This window comes from Armigeres subalbatus, chromosome 2, assembly GCF_024139115.2.
Source record: "Armigeres subalbatus isolate Guangzhou_Male chromosome 2, GZ_Asu_2, whole genome shotgun sequence".
In the NCBI taxonomy this organism is placed as follows: domain Eukaryota; kingdom Metazoa; phylum Arthropoda; class Insecta; order Diptera; family Culicidae; genus Armigeres; species Armigeres subalbatus.
The window spans coordinates 156,399,803-156,412,335 of NC_085140.1; the positions used below are offsets into that span (position 1 = coordinate 156,399,803).

Genomic DNA, 12,533 nt, shown 5'->3' on the forward strand with positions numbered 1-12,533 from the left:
GTAAAAGGGCGAATGTCGCAAGAGAGAATTCTCTTCGTCGACTTATTTCGGAGAAAAATTAAAATAGACTTAAATTTTTCTTTCATCGATTCTTCACTTTTTTGGTTATTTTCGATGCAATTAAGGTTATGGATGAATAAACAGTGTTGATTATGTGCTTTTAGAAGTTTTGTTGCTCGAAACATCATAAACCTGCGAAATGGGAATTGAAATTAAGATGCATTTTTTCGAACAGCATTTTCTCACTGTTTATGTTATGGATGTAGGCCCAAATATTAGGCCAGATTTCACCAATTTATTATTGAAATCGTCGCGAACAAATTGACGTCAAAATCGTCGCCAGCAGAAATGGTCATAAGATCTGTCAAATCAACTGAAAGGGGTTTGCAGAAATCGCTTACAATAAATAACGAATAACCAGTAAATGATAAGCGTTTTACTCTGATGACCATTTTTTTCCCTTGAAAAAGATCACATCCAATGGTCGAAACGTCGGGCAGAGTAAAACGCTAATTGTTTAATGGTTTTATAAGACTGAGAAAGCCGAAATCTCTACACGTAAAAAAATAACCTTATATGTTATGGCAAAAAACCATTCGAAAATACTTATACTCTTCATTATGCCACCTAATGAATGATCCCATATCAAAAAGCTAATAACATTCATAAGTTAATGAAAAGTATAAGTTTCCGAATGTATGTGACTAATGCGATGTATAAGTTTTTCTTATACATGTCATTAAGCGCCTGCTTTGGCAAAAAAGTATTAGAAATATTAATAATAAACAACATTAAATTTTTTTACGTGTACATAAAAACTATTTCCAGTCGTCTCCAATACCATTACGATAACGAATAACGATAAAAGAAAGGCAAAAACTGTTCCGAATCATATACAAATCATGATAACAAATTTATCAAACTTGTATTCAAGTGCAAAAAAAAACAGAAGGAACAGGCAGCCCCCACAGAGAAGTGATGATTCTCGCTTTGTTTCCGCTCATTTTGTGTTGGGGAACCCACAGCTCTGAAGAACAAGTTGAAATGCATAATCAGAACCAGTGCTCTCCGCGTTTGGAGCTTTTTAAAAGAAATTTATCATGAGGTATGGCCTCCCGAATCAGTACTCTGTCAGGACAGCTTGCAAAAAAAAGTCTCTCGGTATACTACATATCGTATATGCAATAGAGGTAATAAACTATAGAGGACGATTGTCGCTGCGGTTCCCTTTGTTATCTTTCCCAAACATGTTGGGTACCTATCTGTCAAAACCTACTGATTTTTCCTTCGTTGAAGATGTTAGCAAAAGATGTTTCGCCAGTGACGACCGCGATAATCTTTCTCTATAGTTTATTACCACTATTGTATATGCATACAGAGATGATAAGTGAGAGATTTTTTTATTCTCTTTTGGATTCAATCCCTGTCAACTATGAAATTTTTTTTATAAAGTTAATTATCATATTATTTCCCACAACTGCAAATTATGCAGATTAATATGATTGGCGATGGTGACAATTTTAAAGGTCTCTAAAAAAATTGGTGCGTTTTATTACCATCAGGGAATCAGTCAATATCAATAAATTTGTAGTAAAAACGGGCTTTCAAAAGAAAAACGTAGTGCTACGTCAAGAATAGAAGGGATAACCTCACGTCACTTAATGCTCGCAGATGCTCAGATTACAAATATTTTTTGTTTGTTGGACTGACAGTTTGCAAACAGCCGGCAAACAAAAGAAGCATAAACAAAATCATATGAAGAATTCAATCCCCCTAAATTTTTGAATTTTAGAGTTTTTTTGTGAAACGACTTTTTTCAAATTATCGCATAATGGCCCTACCACCTCACAGGTACGTTTTTTAGTATTTGCGGTTAAGTATATTATCTTTAGCAATGTTTTCCCAGTGCACCTCATCCGAACCCAATCGAAATAATAGCTATAAAGGATATCTACCCTGGTTTGAAAAACATCAACGTGATCTTCATCGTGCTAGATGTAGGACCCGTTACACTAACCAAGGAGAACAGAGAGGTTCGTACCTTCAAGGTGGCGGATCAGAGTGCTGCCATCAATGTATCCGTGTGGGACGAACCGGGCAAACTGCTGATGCCGGGAGATATCGTGCGGTTGACGAAAGGATACGCAGCAGTTTGGCGGCAATGTCTGACCTTATACTCCGGAAAGAACGGAGAGATACACCGATTGGGGGATTTCTGTTTTACCTTCAATGAGATGGTCAACATGAGCGAACCGAATCCGAATCTAAGTGTGGGCAATGCGCCTATTCACGGTAATGGAGCAGCATCCGCGAATGCTGCTGGTGCTAAAGTTGGTGGCCGTCAAGCGGCTTCTAGCGATTCTGGACCACCGCAATCTATAGCCGGCGGAGGGACACCGGGTGGCACGGGAGGTTTGAAAGCAGGTCAATCGGCAGCTCGTTTCACATCCGGTGGAGCAGAGCAGAGCAAATCTTCCCCCAAGAATGCTCCGAGAACGGGCCGCAGTGGACAGACGAAAGGAAGCTCAGCGAAAAGTGAAAGGAGATAGTCGACAAAAGGATACAGTTTTTATTTTTATTATGGCTTAAATGTTTATGATATTCAGTCGGCTTAAAATATTTCTATTTGTATATTATGCTCTGGAAACGTCAACATTTCAATAAAACGATAACATTTAGTAGATAATCATCCATATTCTTGTTTCCGAACGACCCAAAATTTTATATTTTATTTTGCAGGGGATTATCTATAACTATCCCCTTGATAAAAAAAAATTCTAAAATGGAGTAGTACAATAAGGTCGAGAAAACAGTTGTTGTGCCGATCATAGATTCAGCCGTAGAAGAAAATGTTTTTTCTATATAAAACCTAAATAAATTTTGGACCGCATAAGACATGGCGATACTAAGTCCATAAAAAGTTGCACCCTACAAAGCTCCAAAATTTGCTCCAAATAGCCTGCCAATTTAGAAGCTAGAGAAAGATTTTTTGCAAATTCTTCGAAACGTGTTAGTACCAAGTTTCCAAGTTACCAAATACCTTTATTATGCAATTTAGCGTAATAGGTTATAGTTTCAGACGTTTTATTATTTGAACATGTTCATCATATAAGGATACAGGCATATGGAGACGCATGGTGCATTGTGTCATCATTTCCTTGTGACTAAACTTTTGTGCGAAAATTAAAGGTTTATAGGTAATATCCTGCACAACAGTAGTATAGCAGTATTTGCATCAAGTTATGATAAAAAAGTCTGAGGTTAAGGCCTACTTGAAGTTTCACAAGAGTAATGGCAAAATAACGAAGACTGATTTCATACATACCTTACATTCGCTTACATCTCGATAGTTCAGGTATTAAATCAAAGTCAATTACTTAGCGTATGAGATTATCTGCCACAATTTGCCCCTTGTCAAGTTGCAGTTATATCAAATGATCGGGGTTCAGCGGAACCGCACCAGATGCGTTTTTGACTTGTGGTATTTTGATATTAAAATAAAAACGGAAATATTTCAAATCTATTCATGCCCACATTTCATGAAGGATATCTTCAGTGATGGGGTTGAGGGATATCCGATATAGTTAGCATAGCATATCTGATCGCACATTATCCTGGGTTGGCTGTCGATTGGGACGTTAGATGCGCCAGAAAAGCAGCCTGGGGCTTAGCATGTTTTTCATTCAACGATCCTTTTGTTCAGCACCTGGCCAGGTCCTTACGATCAGTGGGATTTGGGTGGGAAGTGTTGATTAGATACCTACTTAAGAAGATGCGGAGAACTCGCACGACCTTCATAGGTATCTGGAGTTGGAGTTTGGATGGGTTATTAAGGGGTGCTTTTCTTGGCGAAAAAGCATAAATATTATATTTTTATTGGTATCGATATTGTAAAATGTGATGTTTTGTTCTTGAATGTAATATGAATAAATAAATGTTGGCAAAACAATTGCATTGATTTTGCAATCTGCAGCATATTTCTGAAATAATAAATTGTAGTAATATTAGACTTTGTAGTGTGATGCTGCTTCAGAATCTTCGTCAGCACCCAATGTTTCTGAAAGTAAAGATCAATAATTGTCATTTGGTTAGGTTAATCGTTTATGACAAGATGATTGTTTATAAATGTTTCAGCGAGATTATTCAAAATATAAGGAGCTTTGTGGTAATTTAAGAAAATGTATGGAAATGTTAAGAATAAATATAGAAAAAAAAGTTCGTCATCGAACCTATCAAAATTTTGTCAGATAATAACGACCTAGGTAAATGATGCCCTCTCAAACTTCCCGTATTTTTTTTTTGTACACCAGTTTTATAAATTTTTAATAAAAATTTATATGAAAATGTGGAAAAATAGATATCAGAAAATATGATAATATGAAGGGATCAAAATCTATTAATAATGAATATGATAGTATGAAAAAAAATATATATGCTAAAAATAACCATATGCAAATGTAAAGTGCCAAGAAAAGAAAATGTCAACATATTACAACATGACGATATGAAGACATGAACATATTAAAATATAAAAAAATATGTATATATGTATAAAAACCTGAACATTTATGATAAAAAGAAATATAAAAGAATGAAAACATAAACATATAAAAATATATAAATTTGAAAATAAGAAAATATTAAAATATGAAAGTATAAATAAAACCCAGATTAATCCATCTACAGTGAGACTTCGACCCTTCCTTAATTATAAGGAAATATTTTCAGACACCAGTATTTTAAACGAGATGAAACTACTCAACTTCCCACGGCGATTGAACAAGTAAAATGATCAATTAATAGCCTACCGAAAGGCGAATTTCATGGGTTTAGTTACAACCAGTACTGCTAGTTTTCGTGACCGTCATGTGAAAGCGAAAACAGTTGCATTTTCATTTTCAAGAGACCAAATGAAAATGTAGCGGGTTCCCGGTCACCTGTCACATTACAAGCAGTCATGATGGGAATGTGGCTTCGTTTTAAAATCTAAATTTCTGAATAGTTTTGATAGATCTGTGCAAATAACGATGACTAGTCGATAAAATGATTATATTGTTCCTTGTTTTCGGGTTAGAAGTAACATTCTTGAAGAAGAAACAGCTTATTTACAATAGTTTGATGCGCTTTCATGAAATAAAAATCCGTGAAAATTTAGCGGCACTCCTTTAATTGTTTTTGTTTTCTTTGAAAGCAAGAGAGAATAGAATGTAAATATCGCGTGATCTCCCTCAATGAAAATGAAAATCTCAGTACTGGTTACAACAACACGAATGATAACGCGCTGTACGTCAAGCTGCCTATCTATTAGGCGCTCGTCGGATTGAATAACTATTATAACATGGATAGTAACTATTATAACGTTGGGATCATGTATAGGTACTCGTAATTTCCAAAGACCTAGATTTTAATTAATACAGAACTAACTAAATCAGTCATTGATCTGAACGAAACTCAATAGCGTTCAATAAGAACATGTATTTTGTCTTATGGATGCCTAATTTAGTAAAACTAATCTTGTTTAATATTTTAAAAATGAGTGAGATTTATGTGGTATTATATTTCAGAATTTGCTCACATACGTACCCATACATGCATATAAGTGGTCTATCAGTATCTCAAAACATGCTCACATTTACTATCTAGCCTACACTGAAGAAATCTTTTTAATTTTTTACGTTTTTTCTTTTCTGAGGAGGGTTTTTGGTATAGCTTCTATCTGTTAATTATCTGTGACACTTCCGAAGGAAGGGTCAAAAATATCAGAATATGACAATATGGATATATGAAAATATAAATAATGAACATATGGAAATACATTAAATAACTAAAATATGAAATATTGTAACGGCCATTCGGTCCGTTACAGTTTTGTAAATATTTTGTATAATTTAATAATTGAAATATAGAAAGTAGTTTAGTTAATAGTTTTTGTAAATAGTTTCACAAATTTATCAAATACTAGCTTTATGTACCCGGCCTTGCTCGGAATTGCAGGTTTGGTTTGCAGTTTTTTTTTCGCAATCAGAAAAAGATAAAATCAATTGGTCAACAGAGTGATTATGTTATCTTATTGATACTTCATCATTTGATTAAAAGAAGGCTTGTGGAAGCGTTGACTGATCTTAAAAAAGGGATCGTTGGTATGAATAGCCTTATTCCGGGCAAGCGTCAATTGCTAAAGAAGGAAAAACATCCACCGATGCATTATTCCTAGTAAACCCCCTTTTTTAAAGAAGGGATCACACTCACCATTGCCTTATTCCATTATTTATTATATACGCCTACTTTTAAAGAAGCAATCACATCCACCATCCAGAAGGAAACACATTAATCATTGCAAGGTTCAAGACTTACATTGAGTTGATCGATTTCTGAACAATACCCCTCCCCCCATACCCTCTCTTTCTCAAAGAGCATCTCTAACCACACTATCGTCACCTCCTTAATATGAAAAATGTGTGTTCCAAATTTGGTTGAAAAAGGCCAAAGGGTACACTGGTACACTGGTACACTGAGTTGATCAATAAATTAGCAATACCCCTCCCCCCACACCCTCCCCCTTTTCCAAAGAGCGTCCCTAACCCTCCTATTGTCAACTCCTAAAGATAAAGAATGTGTGTTCCAAATTTGGTTGAAAACAGCCAAGGGGTTCACCCTGAGTTGATCTATAACTTAGCAAAACCCCTCCCCCCACACCCTCCCCCTTTTCCAAAGAGCGTCTCTAACCCTCCTATCGTCATCTCCTAAAGATAAAGAATGTGTGTTCCAAATTTGGTTGAAAACAGCCAAGGGGTTCACCCTGAGTTGATCTATAACTTAGCAATACTCCTCCCCCCACACCCTCCCCCTTTTCCAAAGAGCATCCCATCCCTTAAGATAAAAAATGTGTTGTCCAAATTTGATTGAAATCGGTTAATGGGTTCAGAAGTTATGCTGGAACATACATACAAACATACAAACATTGAGTTTTATATATATGGATTAGCAGTCCAATACACCGCGTTTCAAAAGCTCTTTTCACGTTGAATTACTCTCGCGCTCACAAAACGCTAAGAATGTTCTAGACCAACGTGCAGACCATGTGGCGAGCGCGTGTGACTACGTCACCGATTCGGGTGGCGACCATCCACCTGGGGAAAATCCCAACAATACCCTTTGATAATTTTCGGGAAAGATCGGCAGGCAAAATGGGCTGCAATCCGAATGGATCAATTGCTTCCTGTACTTCGATCGTTAGGAGGGGGAAATGCGATCTAGGGACTTCGTGAGGTCAAAACCGAAGGCCAAGAATTAAGACAATCTTGCATTGCATTTGATCTGAGGATTCTTGACTATGACTCGATCAGTTTGATCTGGATTGTGGAAGAGGCAAGAGTAGTCCATTTTAGTTCGCGTCGTGAGGTGATTTTCCAGGTAAAACGTAGTGACATGGAGGGCCCTTGAACTTGCTAATTCGAGTTAAATTTCTCTCTCTTAGCTAAACGGTCAGTCGATCAAATTATTGTGCAATCAAACAAGCGTGCTAGCAGTAGGAAGTGTGCGAGTGTGGAACAAATATCAGGTAATTCACGTGCTTTACAATGTGCTTTTTGGTGGGATGGTAATAGCGTGGGAAACACGTTTCGTTCCTAGATTTGTGGCAAGTGTGCGAAAGCCCGTTACCTCACCAGTATCAGCCAGCGACAACTCCTGACCCCACTCTGCAGCGTCAAAGTTTCCCGGCGGTCCACTTTGCCGGAAGGGTCCGCGACCGTCAATTTCGCGCCCAGGCAGGGCGAAGGCAAAGTAAGTCAGCAACAGCAACCGTTTTCCCGCTGTCGGTGACGACCGAGAGCGCAGCAGCAGTAAAGTCCACATCTCGTTGGCGAGGCGCCGTCGGCGCATGAGGACTAGCGTAGCGTAGAAGGAGGAACCGCAAAAGAGCGCGCACCGCGACCGCGGTGTAAGAGACCGGCATCGTTTAGATGAGCCGTAGGTAAGCGTCACCCTCTCCGTCAAGTAAGCACATGGCAAGCGTCGCCATCTCCGTCCGTGGAGCACGTGCGTAGGCGTCGTCCGCTCACTAGGCCGCCTGCGGCACCGCGCCGTTCGTCGACCGGTCAACACCATCGTCCGGCGAGCAACCAACAGCAGCGTCCCCGTCGTGGAGTACAACGGCAACAATAATACAGATGGTCCGTGAGTAGAACAAACGCATGCATGCAAATTAAATGAGAGGCTACTTTTGATTAGCCGATCCGACAGAAAGTGAATGCCCACATCGCACAAAAGCACGTGATAGGAGGTAATTAGATTGCGAGAGAACAGAAGCGAACACGCTTAAAGAAAATTCCACCGGTCAACACCATCGTCCGGCGAGCAACCAACAGCAGCGTCCCCGCCGTGGAGTACAACGGCAACAATAATACAGATGGTCCGTGAGTAGAACAAACGCATGCAAGCAAATTAAATGAGAGGCTACTTTTGATTAGCCGATCCGACAGAAAGTGAATGCCCACATCGCACAAAAGCACGTGATAGGAGGTAATTAGATTGCGAGAGAACAGAAGCGAACACGCTTAAAGTAAATTACACATCGCATGAATAATTTTCACACATGACGATGATGACACGAGAGAATAGCAAACTGTGTGAAAATTATGTGTAAGACATGCACAGTCGCTGTGTAATGTCTTTTATTCTTTTAATATGTGTACGAAACTTTGCTTCGAACTGTCAAGTCCATTTTGATCGCCATGATGGCGGTTGCGCCCGGCATGCATCGCAACGAAAATTACTTTTCCTGAGGATTTTCGTCATGTTTCGATACGATACAACTAAAATGTGCGACTATAAGCATCACACTTTAGTTTGGTCATATCGAAACAAATGGGGACTCCTCTGAAATAGTATAAAAATGTTGCGATAATTTTCAATTTACATGAAAAAATATAATTGAGGTTAGGTCCGTTTTCCGACCGCTCTCTCACTGTGTGAAATGAACTCATCGGAAATCGTTAACCGTCAATTACACTAAAATGAGTAACATGGCAGTTACTCATAAAATGTGTTGTTCCAGATTAGGCCCGTTTTGTGTGATCGAAACACAAAATTGTGTGAATGACTTTAAGCGTGAATAGAATTAGAGGAAGAAGAGAGAGTTTTTGAATTATAGAATGTAGGCCTACGAAAACCCTAAATCGATGTGTATGAAATGAACGGGTTAACCATTGTGTTTGAGCTGGAATAAAATGTTATAAGGTACCACAGACAATCCGACTTGTTTATTTCGCAGGAACGAGAAGAGGTAATGTAGAGAAGGTTTCCATGTCACCCGGTTTCGTTATTTTGTAGCATTTTCTGGGGAAGTTGGCCCTGAATCCATCCAACGGACACTCTCCATTTTTTCAGATCTGATCGGGGTGAGCTGTTTATAGCCAACCGATGATGATAACGACTGTAAGCGGATATTCTGCCTTCAACTAGATTGTTTTTGCTCTTCTTAACGATCGAGCGTGTTTTGAAGGGGGAGTAATTTTCTTTGGAATCCCTATAGCCTGTCGATCTTCGCGCTTTCCTTCCATTATTGGAAGATAATAACCCTTTCCCCTGAAAGGTCTTAGGCCGGGCAACCCTAGAACAGGTGGATGGTCTCCATTAGGAGTGGCGCTTAAACCATCCGCTTATCCTTTTGGAAGGCGCGGACGGATCGTACGGTTATAATATAAGAAGTAAACATTTAAACAAGCAAAATTATGAGAATACAACACATGAAAGCATAAGAATAAGAAAGTATAAAATATGAAAATAACGTCGCACTTTCACATTCACACAATTATATTTACATGCTATAAAAATTAAAATATGAGAAAACGAAAGTATGAAAATAAGAAAATATAAATGTATATGAAAAAAATAAATATAAAAAAATATAAATATATATAAATAAAGATATATGAAAATATAAATAAATGAAAACATAAATATATGAAAATATGAACGCACGAAGAAACGAAAATATAAAAACAAGATAAAATGAAAATATAAAAATATGAACATAGGAAAATATGAATACATGATAAACTGAGAACGTGATAATATGAATATTTGAAATATATATATATATATATATATATATATATATATATATATATATATATATATATATATATATATATATATATATATATATATATATATATATATATATATATATATAAATATGAAATATAGTTCCTTATCAGCAGTGTATGGCAGCAACAACCTTATAAAATTATGAAATCATAAAAAATAGCAAAATTTGAAAATATGAGAGTATAAAAATATGACATGAAATTAAGTAAATATTGAACATATAAATATGGAAAAGTGAGGAAATAAATATTCGAAAATAATAAAATATTCAAATTCCAAATTAATGAAAAAATTAAAGTGGAGTAAAACTCATGTTTCTTTTGAAATTACTGTCCAGATTGCTATCAGAAATTAAAGTAGGTATAGTCCTTGAATTCAATTTAAGACAAAAATTACAAAAGCGTGAGGATTACTACTCCGTACTACGCACATCTGTACCACTACTAAGGGTATGCGATAACACACTTTTTCTTAACGGAACGAAACGAAACGAAATTTAAAATGTCTATGTTGATTCGGATCGAAACGAAACGAAATATAGATTTCTTTCGAGACTTCGGAACGATACGAAATCAAGGTTCATTTAATTCGAAATTTTTCGAAACGAAACGAAATTTTGATTTTTTTTCCGCGGAATTTTATTGAATTGATTTTACATTATGTACGCAATTCTGATTCCACTTTTTCGAAGTCGAATAACTGTTTTGCGACCAAAAGAGTTATAATAACTGAAGAGGCAATCTATGATAAATCGTCACATTCTCGCCGCATATACCATTGGCGATAAGGCAATACCCCAGCATTTGTGCCGCTTTCAAAGGAATTAATCGTGGAGCGTGTGTTCCCGAATCTGATCAATTTTATATCAGTTTTATATCAGTAAGTATCTAGACCAACATTTGAAAAGGGCGTAACAGCGAAAATTAATTCCTTCTGATTCTTCGTCCACATATATGGCTATACATGTAGACAAAGAATCAGAAGGAATATTTCTTGGCTGTTACGCCATTTTCAAATGTTAATCTAAATATAAAGCATACATTTGCTCACTAGAAGAATCCTGTGCACCTTTCTAAAATGCACAAAGATATGTATTTCAGATTGAATTTCACAGACCTATAGTCTTATATACAATCAGCTCGACAAACTGAGCTATTGTGTGTGTGTTCTTGGCATATGAGAACAGCTGTTATGGTCAGTATGTGCTGAAAGCAATCATAAGTAAGGAATTCTCAGCCATTTTAATGATTTTTTAACCTCTGATTTTTTTTTTGCAAATTCCATGCGAAGATCTAGAAATGCCCACAAATCTGCAATGTTCCTCACATATTGTGCAAATAGTCAAAGAAGAGCTTATTAGCTTAATTAACTGAACACATCATAGTTGCTAATTGGCCGAGAAGCAGCAAATATGCACAGCTCACCAATTAAATAATATTCTTGGGATACAAAAAAGTTATTCTTATTGTATACTTGCTTCGGAGTTTCCAATTAATGACCAATAAATGCTGGTTACGTGCTTATAGTCAATTTAGGATTATGAGAGGAAAATTAGTTTAACACTCATTGTTTTAAGAGACCGAGGAATGCTCTGCATCTCCGTGAGCGCTACGGAAAAGGAATCGTTGGTTGAGAAGGTAATTCATGTGAAACCCCTTGGTAAGCGACAAAATATTTATTGTAAACGAAGTTTTTTTTGAAAACAAGAAGACGAAAACTGTGTTTCAAATCAATCCAACGCAAGATCAATGTGCTTCGTTTAATAATCTTCTACAACACAATCGATTCCGCACTAAATAATTTTGTGCTATTCGATGCAGACATTAGTTTTATCACTTCGCATTCTCCCACACTAGCTGACGTGATCAGCATCAACACGATCGATTGCACACTGGTTAGACAAATTTCTGCTACGCGAGGTAGATTTTTTTCTCTTCGCGTTCTCCCGGACTAGCTGCCGTCCCATGACCAGCAGCAACACGATCGATTCCGCATTCATATTGTGCAAATAGTAAAAAAAATATCACAAAATTTAAATTATGGAAACACTGAAGACGTTTTATAGAAGAAAACTACTTACGTATTTGTCGACTAAGGATGGGGTTATGTAGTAAGCGTTAATAGAAAAAATTGTATAACTTAAAGCTTTGAAACCAACTTAATGATTTTGTTCAGCGGCGCAGCCAAAATTTTTTATTATATAAAGTATGGATTAGTTTAAATTTGTTTCGAGATTCCGCGGAATTCCGTTAAATTTCGTTAGAAGCTAGTTTTTTCTAGCGAAATTTTTGTAATTTTACGAAACGAAACGAAATCAAGAAATCAGATTTCGCCATGCTTAAATTCCGCGAAATTCCGCGGAATTTCGTTTCGAACCACCTGAAACGAAATTTTTCGAAATACCGCATATGCTTAACCAC

General features: G+C 36.8%; 2 protein-coding genes across 2 annotated transcripts in view; both read left to right on the plus strand.

Moving 5' to 3' along the window:
- LOC134211069 (uncharacterized) overlaps positions 1 to 12,533 on the plus strand; it is a 167,045-nt gene that overhangs the window by 308 nt on the left and 154,204 nt on the right. The gene's annotated exons all lie outside the window — the stretch shown is intronic.
- On the plus strand, positions 1,690 to 2,678 carry LOC134211071 (SOSS complex subunit B homolog). The gene is made up of 2 exons (XM_062687650.1): positions 1,690 to 1,851; positions 1,907 to 2,678. The coding sequence occupies exons 1-2, from the start codon at positions 1,832 to 1,834 to the stop codon at positions 2,547 to 2,549; spliced, it is 663 nt and encodes a 220-aa protein (XP_062543634.1). The 5' UTR covers positions 1,690 to 1,831; the 3' UTR covers positions 2,550 to 2,678.